This window comes from Dermacentor andersoni, chromosome 6, assembly GCF_023375885.2.
Source record: "Dermacentor andersoni chromosome 6, qqDerAnde1_hic_scaffold, whole genome shotgun sequence".
In the NCBI taxonomy this organism is placed as follows: Eukaryota; Metazoa; Arthropoda; class Arachnida; order Ixodida; family Ixodidae; genus Dermacentor; species Dermacentor andersoni.
In genome coordinates, this window is record NC_092819.1 from 164,206,189 (window position 1) to 164,221,448 (window position 15,260).

Below are 15,260 nucleotides of genomic sequence, written 5' to 3' on the forward strand. Positions count from 1 at the left end.
AACCAACATCGCCCAAGACCAGCGTGCTAGCCGCAGACTTCAAGGACTGCCTCCAGAGCACGGACTTCTACCTGAGTCGACAAAGAAGGTCGTGGTCAAACAACCCCAATGGCTGCCCCAGCGTCCTCCGTTATCCTACAACAACCTCGGGACCCACCAACCTTCCATGGAGCAGCGACTGAAGACCCGGAATCATGGCTGGAGACCTACGAACGCATCGCGACGTTCAACAACTGGGACTCCGACTACAAGCTGCGGCATGTCTACTTCGCCTTAGAAGACACCGCCAGAACTTGGTTTGAGAACAGGGAATCGACCTTGACAACGTGGGACCTGTTCCGTAGCGGCTTCCTGCGCACCTTTACAAGCGTCGTGCGCAAGGAAAGGGCTGAAGCTATGCTGGACGCCCGCGTGCAGCTACCAAACGAGAATGTTGCCATCTTTACAGAAGAAATGAGCCGCCTATTCCGCCACGCCGACCCGGAAATGTCCGAGGAAAAGAAACTCCGGCTACTGATGCGTGGTGTAAAGGAGGAAATTTTCGCCGGTATGGTACGAAGCCCACCGAAGACCGTCGACGAGTTTCTTCGCGAGGCCACTAGCATCGAGAAGACACTCGAGATGCGAAACCGGCAATTCGACCGCCGCACCAACTCTACAAACTATGCCGGCGTTCAATCGCTGGCCTCCGACGACCTGCGCGAGGCTATCAGGGCAGTCGTACGAGAGGAGCTCCAGAAGATCTTCCCGTCGTCGCAGCCTCAAGTGGCCTCGATCGCTGACATCGTCAAAGATGACGTTCAGCGGTCGCTTGGGGTTCCGGAGGTGCAACCTCAATTACCGCAACCCCAGCCAGAAGCGATGACCTACGCCGCCGTCGCACGCCGTCAAGGTCCTCCTCCGCGACCGCGACAGGGCCCTGTAACGCCGCAATTCCGTCGACCACCCCCGCCGCCAGCACGCCCACCCGTCGCCCAGCGCAGCTACCCGAGGAAGACAGACGTATGGCGCACTCCTAACCACCGCCCGCTGTGCTACCACTGCGGAGAAGCGGGTCACGTCTACCGACGATGTCCATACCGGGAGATGGGACTGCGAGGTTTCGCAGTCAACGCTCCGCGCCCGCAGCAAGGTGACCGCCCTGGCGATATCGCTGACTACCTCGCCGCTACTCAGTGGAGCCATCGACGACCGTCGCGTTCGCCATCACCAGGCCGCTACCTGTCGCCGACCATTCACTGGCCCAGCCCGGGGCCGGTCAGCGAGCCCATATCCGGAAAACTAAAAGCAGCAATCGATGGAGGTGCGGTTGCTGTCCCTCGAACTGACGAAGACCCTCCGCCGCTGCCGAAGACGCCAAAGAAACTACCTCGACAACATAACGACACGCCGCCGTCCCGACGAAGTCTGGAAAGAAAGAATGCGACGACGAAAGACGACCTGACGACGTCACATACCAGCCACAGGTCAACGGGACGCAGCCGTGATCCGACGCCAAGACCTAACTGCAACGCCAGACAAAGAACCACCAACCTCGAGGTGCTTCTGGACGGCCATGCAGTTACCGCCTTAGTGGACACAGGGGTTGATTACTCCGTAATGAGTGGACACATCGCCGCCCAGTTGAAGAAAGTTAAGACCGCATGGGAAGGCCCTCAAATTCGGACCGCTGGAGGACACCTTATCACGTCGACGGGAATCTGCACGGCGAGAATAACCATTCATGACCGGACTTATACTTATCCTGCCACCTTCGTTATCCTCCAACAGTGTTCACGAGACGTCATTCTCGGTATGGACTTCCTGGACCAACACGGCGCAATCATCGACCTGAAGTCGAAGTCAATAACGCTGTCAGAAGATAAAGCGATGCCGCCGGAGAGCCCTCGTAGTCACCACGCCTTGAGTGTGCTCGAAGATCAAGTGAGCATTCCGCCGCGCTCCAGCATTATTATTTCCGTCGGCACTGAAACACCCGCTGACATAGAAGGCGTCATCGAGGGCGACCAACATCTACTGCTCGACCGTGAAATTTGCGTCGCAAGAGGGATCGCTCGACTCCACGGAGGGCAAGTGGAAGTTATGCTAACCAACTTCAGCCAAGAGTTCAAGCACATCAACAAGGGCACGACAATCGCATACATCGACGAAATTGTGGAAACCAGCAATGCACTTGCCCTCTCGGATTCAGCCGCATCTACCCCGATGAGCATTGTCCCCGAACCAGACTTCGACGTGAATCCAAGTCTTCCTATGAGTAAGCAGCAACAGATCAGAAGTCTTCTCCGACGATACAAAGACTGCTTTTCGACGTCATCGAGGATTCGACAAACATCAGTTGCAAAGCATCGCATAATAACCGAAGAGAGCGCTCGACCACTCCGCCAGAGCCCTTACCGAGTTTCGACACGAGAACGTGAAGCTATTAGGCAACAAGTCGACGAAATGCTGCGCGACGACATCATCCAGCCGTCGAAAAGCCCGTGGGCCTCTCCTGTAGTCCTGGTAAAGAAAAAGGACGGAACCCTACGCTTCTGCGTCGATTATCGTCGACTGAACAAGATCACGAAGAAGGATGTGTACCCCCTTCCACGGATAGACGACGCATTGGATCGGCTCTGCAACGCTAAATACTTCTCCTCAATGGACCTCAAGTCTGGCTACTGGCTAATAGAAGTCGACGAGAGAGATCGCGAAAAGACTGCCTTCATCACGCCAGACGGCCTCTACGAGTTCAAGGTCATGCCATTCGGACTGTGCTCGGCGCCTGCAACGTTTCAGCGCGTCATGGACACGGTGTTAGCCGGACTGAAGTGGCAGACGTGCCTTGTTTACCTGGATGACGTCGTTGTCTTCGCTGGAAATTTCGACGATCACCTTTGGCGGCTTGCGACAGTGTTAGAAGCCATCAGGTCATCAGGGCTCACTCTGAAGCCGGAAAAGTGCCGTTTCGCTTACGATGAGCTTTTGTTCCTAGGCCACGTGATCAGCAAATCAGGAGTACGCCCCGACCCACAGAAGACAGCTGCCATCGCAAAGTTCCCGAAGCCAACCGACAAGAAGGCAGTGCGCAGATTCCTTGGCATGTGTGCCTACTATAGGTGCTTTGTCAAGGACTTTTCACGCATCGCTGAGCCGCTGACAAAGCTAACTAAATGTGACGTCGAGTTCAAGTGGGAAACGCCGCAGGCCGACGCATTTCAAGAACTCAAACGACGCATGCAGTCGCCCGTACTTGCGCACTTCGACGAGCACACTGATACCGAAATACACACTGACGCCAGTAGCCTAGGCCTCGGTGCCGTCCTAGTCCAGAGAAAAGATGGACATGAACACGTGATAGCTTACGCTAGCCGGTCGTTGTCAAAAGCAGAAGGCAATTATTCTACAACCGAAAAGGAATGCCTCGCCATCGTTTGGGCTACAGCGAAATTTCGCCCTTACCTCTATGGCAGGCCTTTCAAAGTGGTCAGCGACCACCACGCGTTGTGTTGGCTAGCTAACTTAAAGGACCCTTCAGGACGGCTGGCGCGGTAGAGCCTCAGACTAAAAGAATACGACATCACTGTAACATACAAGTCCGGAAGAAAACACTCAGATGCCGATTGCCTATCACGCGCCCGCATTGACCCACCGCCGCAAGATGACGAGGATGACGACGCCTTCCTTGGCATAATAAGCGCGGAAGACTTCGCCGAACAACAACGAGGGGACCCGGAGCTAAAAGCCCTAGTCGAGTATTTGGAAGGGCGCACCGACGTTTTCCCTAGGGCATTTCAGCGTGGATTATCTTCGTTCACGCTTCAAAACAACCTACTCGTGAAGAAGGACTTCTCACCAGTCCGCGCCAGCTACCTTCTTGATGTACCGTCAGCGCTGCGTCTAGAGATACTGCACGCCCTACATGACGACCCAACCGCTGGGCACCTCGGATTCTCCCGGACGCTGTCGAGAATACAGGAAAGGTATTACTGGCCGCGTCTGACCGCCGACGTCGCCCGTTGCGTCAAGACATGCCGAGATTGTCAACGACGCAAGACACCACCGACAAGGCCAGCAGGATTACTACAGCCGATCGAACCTCCTCGCCGACCATTCCAGCAGATTGGGATGGATTTGTTGGGGCCGTTTCCGATGTCAACATCCGGGAATAAGTGGATCGTCGTGGCGACGGACTATCTCACCCGCTTTGCTGAAACTAAAGCTCTACCAAAAGGCAGCGCAGCCGAAGTGGCGAAATTTTTGTCGAAAACATCCTGCTGCGACATGGTGGCCCAGAAGTCCTCATCACCGACAGAGGAACGGCTTTTACAGCAGAGCTCACCCAAGCCATTCTGCAGTACAGCCAGACAAGCCACAGGAGGACAACTGCCTACCATCCGCAGACGAATGGTCTCACGGAGCGCCTGAACAAGACCCTCGCCGACATGCTAGCAACACAAAACGTGGGACGCGGTCCTGCCGTACGTAACCTTTGCGTACAACACGGCGGTGCAAGAAACAACACAGGTCACGCCGTTCAAGCTGGTCTACGGCAGGAACCCAACGACGATGCTTGACGCCATGCTGCCGCACGTAACTGACGAAGAGAATGTTGACGTCGCTAGCTAACTCCAGCGCGCCGAAGAAGCCCGACAGCTCGCCCGCCTGCGAATCAAGAGCCAGCAGAGGACCGACAGCCGACACTACAACCTCCGACGACGCTTCGTCGAGTACCAGCCTGGCGACCGTGTTTGGGTCTGGACCCCGATACGCCGACGAGGACTCAGTGAGAAACTACTCCGACGCTATTTTGGACCCTACAAGGTCATCCGACGTATTGGCGCTCTGGACTATGAGGTCGTGCCAGATGGCATTTCGCATTCACAGTGGCGCCGCGCACGATCTGAAGTGGTCCACGTGGTGCGCCTTAAACCCTTTTACGGACGCTGACGAACTTCGTCATTTTTGTTCTTTTCTTTGCTACGAGTGCTTTTGTTTATTAACTTTGTTTGTTTGCAGCATCGAGTCGATGCTTTTTAAGAGGGGGGTAATGACACATGTACTTATGTTTATCGGGCGACCACGTTTCGCCGCTTAACAACTGTAATCGCACAGCGACGGACGCGCCTGCATGTATCCGACGTTTCTGGAAAGTTATCGATGCTTCTACCCGGCTGTCTGTTGTCGCCGAACCTTGTGTTATCTGATTTCATCGCGTAACGCGAATAGTGTAGAACTTTGTGGAAGGCACGCGGGTCCAAACGATTAGTCTGGAACATTCGACGACTGCTCTATAAAAGCCGACGTGCTTGACCCGCTGATCAGATTTTTGACGATCGCCGACTGTGTTCGCCGCTTTCGTTGTGCTATAAGTGTAGCCTGTTTTGTGGGCACAGGTTCGCCCAATAAAATCTAGTTTTGCCTTTCACAGTATTGCCACTGTGTTCTTAACGTCACCACCACGTGACAATATCTAATGTGTATTTAAACAAAGCATTAAAACTGTGTTACGATTCTTGATCTCTTTTGACATCTTAAGGTGTATACGGTAGCAAAGGACCCATTTTTAATGCGAAGGTATTAAATGGCTCATGAGGCAGAAAATCCGGCGTTGTAGGTGTCAGTGTGACCACACAATGGTCCAGAGAGGCTACAAAAGCTCAACCTTTGGTAAGAGTCGAACCCATGACCTTTGGTGTTAATTAAGGCAATCTTAATTAGGGCACAGTCAAGATAGAGTTGATTAAGGCACACGATCCCAAGATTTTTGGTGGGGTTCAAGCCCACAACATCTGGTGTAATTAAGGTTAAGTTAATTGAGGCACTCAAACCCTTGACCTTTGGTGAGAGCCGAACCAAGAACAAGAACTAGGTGTCCCAAGAACTAGTTACTCAACGACTGAAAGAGCATAGGCATCGCGCATTGGTCGCAATGCTTTCGCATTCATCCACGCAAGGACAGCTAAGCGTCCCTTGAATTTTCTTCATTTGGGTCACTTCCTCCACTGATTCATTGTTCGGTCTTCCTCCTTTTTTAGTTGCTTCTTTCCCTCCTTAAACAGTGGTCTAGCAAAATTCATATTAAACTATGTCATAAGGGGCAAGGGGGGCTTCTGTGCAAGTCTACTACAGTTTACTATATTTCTCAGTACAGCACAAGTGTTTACTCTATACACGTCGCACAAAAACATGTCTATATGTCATCATGTCCGTACAAGTTTGAGTACTAAAACAAGAAGGAACTCTCAGTAGGGTCAGCACTGCTGTCGTGCAAGTTGCTGTCTTTGTTGTCACATGTCAGTCCCTGGTCGCAAAAGCATACAATCTAGTTTGCCCATTCTGTGACAAAGAGAAAGCATGGTGCACATTGTTGCATTTTGGAAACAGCAACTGTCTGCCACTGCAAACAAGTTATTGTGATATAACAATGCTGCTATAGTGCTACTTACTCAATCAACAAAAAATAAGACAGTGACTAAAAACATTTTGTTTTGCTTCACTGCACCCTGAAATTCGGTTGCAATTTTCAAAATACCTAGATCACTGATGGCGCACTCATGCTTGTCTCGGTTTAGCTTTCACTACTGTGGTATATGAGACAAGAAATTATTGCACAACATTGGAATCTATGTCGCAGAAATGCAGCAACATGGAGAGAAAGCTCCAAAAGCCGGAAGCCCTTGATTTCACTGCTGTTTTTGCTATGTTTCAAATATGCAACATTGCGCAGTAATGTGTCACTAATTAATTTCTTTAAATTTATGCCACTTGTGGCAATTGCTGAATGCACACTTAGTAAGAATCATGAGACTAGCACCATTGTCTCATGCTACTCTCAGTAAAACTCTGGCACAAATTGCATTCGAGTTCCACTTTATACTGACTCATGTTCAACAAGGAGGCCTTTTGAGAAATTGTTCACCGGATTACCAATGTATCTCTGTGCAAGAACAGGGAGGGATGCCACAAAGGTGGTGCAGGTCTAGCAATTCCTCAGAAGTACAAACTACAAGCAAGTCTGTTGGAAAGCTTAACCTCGCCTACTGTGTGTGCCTTAATTATCAGCTGCCTGCAGTGCACACCTGCTCGCATGTGAGAGGGGCAATTGACGAGAAGGATTTTGAAACAGGATTCTACCAATCACTCTTAATGCAAAGCATTCTTGTCTGACTCAACGCAGTTCTTATTGTGTATCGGCTTTTTTCATGAAGCAGACGGTAAAAAGAAAGTGCGGTTTGGATAGTCATCGTACATGACTTGTGCACAAATTAAATTAAAAGCTTTGTGCTACAAAAGTGCATACAATTGCATAACTAACCATAACAGTTTGCCTTTTGAGAAAGTACTTTGCAACAAAGGCCAGGCACCCTTGCTCTAGATATCAGTTTGCAATTCTAATAGTGCAAGGGTCCATTTGAGTGTTGTCCTGCGCTGCTCGGGTTGCTCCCTGAATGCTCGAGAGACGCACATTGCAGTCGCTCTGCCCTATGTGCCTGCAGATTTCTAGAGAAGCACATACCCAGTGCTACTTGGTATGTGTGACACACACATACATATACATAATTTGAAAAAAGTGCAGGCGCACGTGGAAAAGCAAAAGAAAACATTTCATTTCGACTTTCGGCTGGGTTCCGGCCTTCATCAAGAGTGTGATTGCAAGCACACAGAGTTGACCACATAGTCAGACAGACCCATAGGGTACACACGTCGCAAGAGCAGTAACCATTTGCTGCAGAACACTTGCATGATGACTCAAAACAACCATTCTCTACCATACCAAGTGCGCTTTACGTTATCTAAGTATCAAGTGGAGTTGAGTGCCTAGTTTTTAGAGTCCAAGTATTACAACCTGTGTCTCTGTTGTGACATCTTCAGCCCCACACCTGTCCATTTTGGCTGTTGGGGTTCCTCGCCTAAGGAAAAAGCTAAGCAAGGTAACGCTTTGCGTTCCTTGCTTCGTTTCTTGCTTCTGCTGCTGTCAGCAGGGGGCAACACATGTCTGTGCCGGGGCCGGCTTTTCAGACGCCATTTTTCCCATAGGCAAAAACAGTTTCTAATTTTTGTCTAAGGAAACAAGTGACTAATCGTGCCAAGTGTTATAATAAACAAAATCAACGACAAAATGTGATCGTTCTGCAAAATTTGAGCAAGAGCAGTGCAGCAGTGAGTGCAAAATCTTTTTTTTTTTTTTTTTTGAACACGCGCAGCCAAACAAACAGGATCCTGTATATAATTAATGGATACCGAATTGCCCAACAAGAAGCTCTTCTATGCTTCCTTTTTTTAAAACTAAATTATGGCACACACGCTTTATTTCGCAGCATTGTTCTAATTTTATTCTGCCTTAATCTTCCTCAACGTTGCGGCTCACAGAATTCATTCGGTAAATGTTGCTTCCTTGTAACGAAGTGTTCCGTCTGTTACTTCGGATCGAGACATTACGGACTTCAGCATCACGCGGCTCGCCACAAACACTGCAGCCAATTCTCGATTCGATTCCTTTCCTGTCACAGCCGGTCGATACCGCGCTGAAAGCGTACGTGGGCAGAGCGGCGCCTGGACCACTGACGAAGCGTTATTTCAGTCACAGATCAGCGCAAAGGCACAGGTTTGCGGACTTGAGTCCATTGGCGTAAGGACCAATTTCTAGCTACTTAATACAGGCGAAACAATAGTGCTCACGCTTTGTCAGTACCGCAAACCCCTGTGACATGGGCAGTATCGCCTTTTGCACCCCTGCGTGCTTGGGACAAACGCACATAAATGCATACATAACAATGGTATCATGATGGTATTGAGAAGGGCAGCTAGCTCATCAGTAGATAGCGCGTATTTCGAAAACCGACCGCGCTAAGTGAGTAAGAGTGCGGTACTTGCGTCACTCGATGCACGAGCTTGCCACGGTACTGTTCGTAAGTAACACATCACAGCACTTTGAAATGGCCGGCGAAGTGCTTGCATGTTTCTAATGTGCAAGCGAACATACACTGCTATAAACTTAAAGGAGACGTTCAAAGGCTCAAGCGCAGACTACGAACACTCATAAACCACGAGGCAACGCACTGCTACCAGCTGCTACTATGCTGCTACTTTCGGTTGGCGCGGTTGGTGTCAATGGCTATATGTAGTGACCTGTGGTTTCTGTTTCGGGCTTTTCGCCCACGACATTTCGGTTAGGTTCGAAAAAATAACTTTATGGTTTCGTTGCCTGCCAGCGCATATGCAGTAGGTGGGATCAAAATTGAGCGCCCAGAAACAGCTTGCTAAAATAAGTGGCACACATAGATATCGAAAGTGACGCTTTTGAGAGTGTGAGGTTCCGAAACCGAAAGTATTTTGTGCTTACTACTGTGTGACAGCCGCTAACCGTACGTAGTCGGAGAGAGCCAAAAGCAAAGCACCCATTGCTCACTAGCCGAAGCCACGGAGTGGCCGAAGCTGACTCGGGCGCGCGGCATTATTTGTTGCCGAGTTTCCAGGTATAATTTTTTAATTTGCGTGTTCCTCTGTAGGCGCTGTCATTAAACAGTATTCTCACGCACGGAGGTATATGGACTTGAAAAACTGGTAAGTGTCAAACCTTTTGTGCTAAACAGCGCTACATAGCCGCTTTTCTTACCCTTTGTTTCATTTATGGGAACATCGCCCGTTTCAGGAAGTTATGTGTAGAAAACTAGCTCACTCAGGGGGGATTTTCAGTTTCGCCACCGGCACTGCGATCAACTAAATATTCTGATAGCGGCTACGCAGTGCTACTACAAAACTTGCGACTCGTACAAAGTCGGGGGCATAACTTGGGACTCGCACGTGATTACTGTGGGTGCGTACACAGACGGTGCCCTCTTTTAAGGTCAAGCGTGATTTTTGCTCCTCTGAGTATATTCTGAAATCTGTTAACAAACGTAAACTTGCTTACATTACGCTACACCAATGGCTACACTAATCCGCCCGAAACTCGAATACGCATCGGCTGAATCCGGGTTAGGCATACATCGTCAACAACATTGAATCTGTTGAAAGCTGTGTGGCCCTCTTCATCTTTCCCGACTATTCATCTCACATTAGCGTTTCGTCATTGAAAGCACGTTCCGATTTACAACTACTGCCCCTTCGCCCGCAAATCAACGCGTTTTTGACTGCTTCACAAACTTTATCATCATATTTCTTCGTGGTTTCTTCACCGTCTGCTGTCTTTCCACGCTGGGATCGCCATTTCAAAATCGAAGAGCATACCATGCTACACATTACTATATGCACGCTCTTTTATACCTCGCACCTCTCATTGAATGGAACAGCTTGCCTTCTGTTAAATCTGACTGCAAAATTCCACGTGTTACACAAATCAGTTACCTTTTTACTAGTTCGTTTATTTCTTGTGAGTTGCTATTAAGTACTTATATTAATACCGCAGTATGTGAGCGCGCACGTTTTTTTTTTTTTTTTCTTACTCTTATTGTTTACTAGCTGAACTCGGTTACCAAATTGTTGTTCAGTGCTTTGTCGTATTTTTTCTTGCTACTAGCACCACTCTGTAATCACATTTCTGTTTGTACTGTCCCCACCCTTATGTAATAGCCTAAACTGAGGGCCTTTAAGGGTACTGTCAATAAATAAATATATGGAAAACCTATTCGTGAGGTAGCAAGAGTAAAGGAGGCACTTGGATCTTCATGTCACACTCTTGTTGCAAATGTGCATCATTCTTTGTTAGACCTGTGAAAAATGCTTCAGAAATGCTCTAGTGCAGCTGCATTGTAATTAGAATGCAAAAAATAAGCTGTCGTATATCCATTCTGCTTGCTTCGCAACGTAGTTCGAGACGTCCTGCACCTTATCATTCAACTCACCAGTGCAGTGTTCAGGTGTCTGCAGATGGCTATTCAATTCGCATGGTGCATGGTTCAAGCAGAATACTTCAGGAAATCATTGCAGATTGTGTTTATCTTAAAATCACCGAAATTAGTTTATTTTCACAACGCTGCAGCTTTGCAGTGAACTGACTGCACTGTCAACGGTGGCGGGCATGCAGAAAGCTCCGACACAAAGTCCGCGAGTGGCGGCTCAAGCTGTGAATGCTCTGCATGACGCTGACAAAGTGACGTTTTGCATGGGTTGTGCACTGGCAGTTTTCCTTTTTCTGCATGGAAATATTGCACACTTTTTTTTTCTCAGAAATGCCAGACTGGTGCTGAGCAGCCATGTTTTGTTTGCTTCAGCGAAGTCTACTACCTTTATCTTGAATGCTGCTTGAACTATGTGTGTGCTGCTTCTCATTGCTCACTAGACAAAAAAAATGGAAGAGGTTGATTGTAAGAGTGTACACAAGAAGTCAGTCACAAGGAAAAAAAAATTCACCAGAGATTTATACTCCCTAGTGTGAAATATGAGTGCAGCTCTATACTTGTTTTCATTTCGCGATATATTAAGGCAAAGAATTTGAGAGAGACATCAAGCAGAGTCGACAATCATCGAAAATTTGATCTGCGGGTCAAGCGCCTCGACTTTTATACATGACTCGTCGAAGGTTCCAATGTAATCGCTGGTGCCGCATGGCTTCCAAAAATACTACACAACTCGCATCGTTCATACAATCAGATTACAAAACAGTCGCAAACCATGACAATCGAAACAAGCGAGAGCTGAAGCAAGCAGACGATAGTACGAAACGAGCAGTCCAGCTGAGACCAGATACGAGCACGCATCGAGCTGTTGGGTGGGTCCTAATGACGCAAGTTTTCCATGTGCGCACATCACTGAAGGGGCCACTCTCATTGGTCTTCGCCATTTGTGGCTCACTCATCTCTCGCTCCGCGTTCACTCTTTCATCTTTTGCTGTGCTCGTTCGCTCGTTTATGCCGCCGACACTCACCACAGGAACGGGCACTTAAAGGGACACTAAAGGCAAATACTAACTCGACGTGGACTGTTTAAATACCATTCCAGAAACCTCGCAACGCTTGTTTCGTGCCAAGAAAAAACTTAGAGAAGAAAACTGCGTCTGGATGGTCCGAATACTTCTATTGCAATTCAAATCTCCCGCCACCCAATTGGGGAGTGGTGACGTTGAGTATCTCATTGCCGCCCTTTGTGGCCGTTGGTGAGTAAAACGGCGCCCTACAGATGGCGGTAAGGGGCTTTGCACAAAACGCAAACAGCCAGTCATGGAGCAACCGAGCCAAGGCAGAACGTTCGATTCACCACTGCAGCTGCTCTTGGTCAAGTGGTGTGGACCATTTGGGCGTCCCACGACATCACATGGAAGTGGAATTCACTGCTACTTGAAATTTGTGAGAGTTTCACGAGCGAGCAAAACAAATGCAGCGCTACACAGTAACGAAGTTTATGAAATGTGAAAGTGCGGGCGATGCAGACTCTAGCGAAAACTAAACCTTTCAGCCACCCGCATCATTGTCAAAAGTAATATCAAGTAGTTCTTTTTTTCTAAAAATGATAAAGAATTGGACAAGTAGCATTTTCTTTGATGCTATAATTCAATACAGTTACGTTTTTATAGCGAGTGGTTGAGTACAAGTGACAGAATTTAAATGAAGAGGGCTTCTTCATCGGGCAAGTACTTAAATGTCCTGGGGGAGTCTCCACTTTTGTCCTGCATTTACCTCAATTTCTCGATTACTGAGACTGTTTGCAATAATATTGGTGCCTTAGAGATTCTCGAGAACAAATCTAGCTTAACTTAATATTTGCCTGTAGTGTCCCTTTAAGAGCTGCACTTTGGTGTACTGGAATAGGGCAGTGTGTTGTCCGTATAGCAAACAATGGGAGAACTGGGGATGCTTCGGCAATGATGCCTCCAGACGGGTGCTGCGGTTGACCTGCGTTTCTAGCATGCGAAATTTAAATGTGTTCTGCAAAACTTTCCCCATTTATAAACTAAAATGCTCTGAAAACCCAATTGAAGTTAATATCATTTGCAAAATGCAATTCATACAAACTGTTAGGATACATCAATAACGCCGTCTAAGCTTGCAGGTGTCTAACCACCGATCATGCTGTGTTCCTGATTATCTGCTTGTTCTGTTTGGTAAGCATGAATCTTTTTGCAATCAAATTATTTCAAGACACACGAGGATGAGAAGTGCCAGAACGAGCACCTGTACTGTGCCTTGTGGGTTGCACGGGATTCATTTCATGTTGCATCAGCCGAAGAAGTGGCTGCCCGGTTTCACCGAAGAAAAAAATAATAATATTGCTCTGTGATGAATACAGCCATCCTCTTTTGACCATTTCGCTCTGCTAAAGGGTTCCAAAGGGCAACAATGGAGCCAATGTTCTCAATGTACCCGATCTGAAGCGGCCCAGAGTTCTAATCATTGTGCAGGAAATTTGATGCACAAAAAAAAAAAGAAATAGGACATTTATAAACCCAGTGCTTGCCGTGTGCCTAAACAGTGTGCGAAGAATGTGGATGGAAAAACCGCAGCAAGCAATCAGCGAGCTCCACACAGACATGCATGACCTCTGCGACAACCACAACTTCTGATCCCGGAGGCCTTGTGTTGCACCATTCTTTTTCTGCTTGCCATTAATGACTTCAGGCTACAGCAACAGATGGCGCTACAGTAGACAAGAGTGCTCTAGCACCCCAGGTAGTCATTGCAGGTAGTCAAGTTTTCGGCCCCGGATGACACAGTGCCCTATTCCAGTATACCATAGCTGCACTCTAAAAAAATGCCACCTGTCACATTTGGATAGGGATATGGCTTTGGCTACACATTTGCCAACAGTGGCCAACATGCACATTGTGCTAAAAGCCGCTACATACATAAGTTGCACTCGCGTCGCACTGCAGAGCTCTGGGATACATGGAGGAAAGAAAGAAAATAGGAGAGGCCCTATCATCACGTTTTTGAAGACGGAAAAGCAGCCATGTTGGTGTGTGTGCTCCAATCAGCTCACTGGAGCAGATAGGCGCGAGCATTTAAATTGCATTGCTTTGAGCTGCCGAAAGTGTGCAGCCGATGCATGTCAGGACAAAGCCTATGAAACTTCTGTACCAGTTTCAGTGGAGCAGACGCGTTCCTGTGCTTTTCTGTGGCAAGTTGAAGAAGACGACGAAGACCTGTGCCATGACTAATTGAGTGTCTATGTTGCTGGCTGACACCCACACTCATAGACCCTAAACACAACTTTCAAGCTTATACACCACGCTCCAAAGTCAGCTTGCCTCGCAAACCGAATGTGCTGTGAGAAAAACACTGGCTGAAAAATGTTATCTCGTTTTTCAGAGGCTGAGAGCAGCAGCGAGAGCTTCAGGAGCACGGTTGCTATGGCAACGTTGATGTTTGGAGAAACCATTCCCGGTGCTCCTTTGTGAAAAACAAGACGTGACTTCCACCACACTTGCTCCAACACGTCCGTGCTGGCCAGAGCCTTTCCTACGCTTTCCTTCCTCCATCTGGGATACGACACCACCATTACTGAGCACATTACAGTAGACAACACTGTTGGCGTTTTTATAAGATCGAAATCTGCAACTGTTGCATTCCCTGTCGATGCCGTGACGGTGGAGATTTGTGCAATAATTGGCTGCCGGACAAAGTGTCAAAGGCATGTCAAATAAAAAGGGACCAAGTGCAGGAATGTATGGTTTGCTTAAGGTCATAACAAACCAGAGGACTGACCGAAGGGGGTGTCCTAAAAGCGGAGAGGTTCGCAGGGATCAACAGAAAGGACATGAAAACACTGAACAACGTTCATGCATGTAGCCGTCATTTTATAACAGGCATGTTATGTTTGCAATGACCCATCTCTGCACTCACTGTGCCACTGCAGAGTTGATAAGCGCACGCTATGTTGGCAGAGCATTTATGTACAAAGCTGAAGTGCCAGTTTGATTGTAACAAAAGCACCTTCCTTTTCAAGGAAGCCCACCAAGCTCTTCGATGAAGCAAACCCCAGCTTGGCGCCAAACAAGTTCAGCCATGAGCACAGGGACAGGGAACAATCTGTGGTGGCAGAATCTGTGTGCATGGTTTCGGCGCCGTAAATTGGGTGCAGGGAATGATATGATTGTTGGGTGCACCTGATTGATGCCAAAGGCATTCACCCCACCAGTGATAAGGTGCGGGCCATAACAGAGGCACATGCTCCAACCAACAAGCAGGAGCTGCAATCCTTTCTTGGGCTCGTAACGGTCTATGACCGGTTCCTAGAACACCGAGCAACTGTGGCCAACGACCTTTACAAACTGCTGAAAAATATTCCCTGGAATTGGTTGCCACGCCATGAGAAAGCATTTAAAGCCTTGAAGGAGCTGC

The 15,260-nt window shown here is 48.3% G+C and overlaps 2 protein-coding genes across 7 annotated transcripts in view; one reads left to right on the forward strand and one right to left on the reverse strand.

Moving 5' to 3' along the window:
* Positions 1-9,099, reverse strand: part of LOC126523684 (probable enoyl-CoA hydratase) — a 92,692-nt gene extending 83,593 nt beyond the window's left edge. The window contains exon 1 of one of the 5 annotated variants that reach the window (XM_055066841.2): positions 8,665-8,812. In XM_055066841.2, the coding sequence (XP_054922816.2) occupies positions 8,665-8,755 (91 nt within the window). In that variant the 5' untranslated portion in view covers positions 8,756-8,812. Of the gene's footprint in view, positions 1-8,664; positions 8,822-8,855 lie in introns of those variants that run through there. The other 4 variants (XM_050172286.3, XM_055066840.2, XM_050172287.3 and 1 more) reach the window with 4 other exon arrangements.
* Positions 9,100-9,385: 286 nt separating this feature from the next.
* LOC126523678 (BTB/POZ domain-containing protein 6-like) overlaps positions 9,386-15,260 on the forward strand; it is a 53,395-nt gene continuing 47,520 nt past the window's right edge. For both annotated transcript variants that reach the window (XM_055066838.2, XM_050172283.3), the window contains exon 1: positions 9,386-9,549. The gene's annotated coding sequence lies outside the window, so the exon portion shown is untranslated. The remainder of the gene's footprint in view (positions 9,550-15,260) is intronic.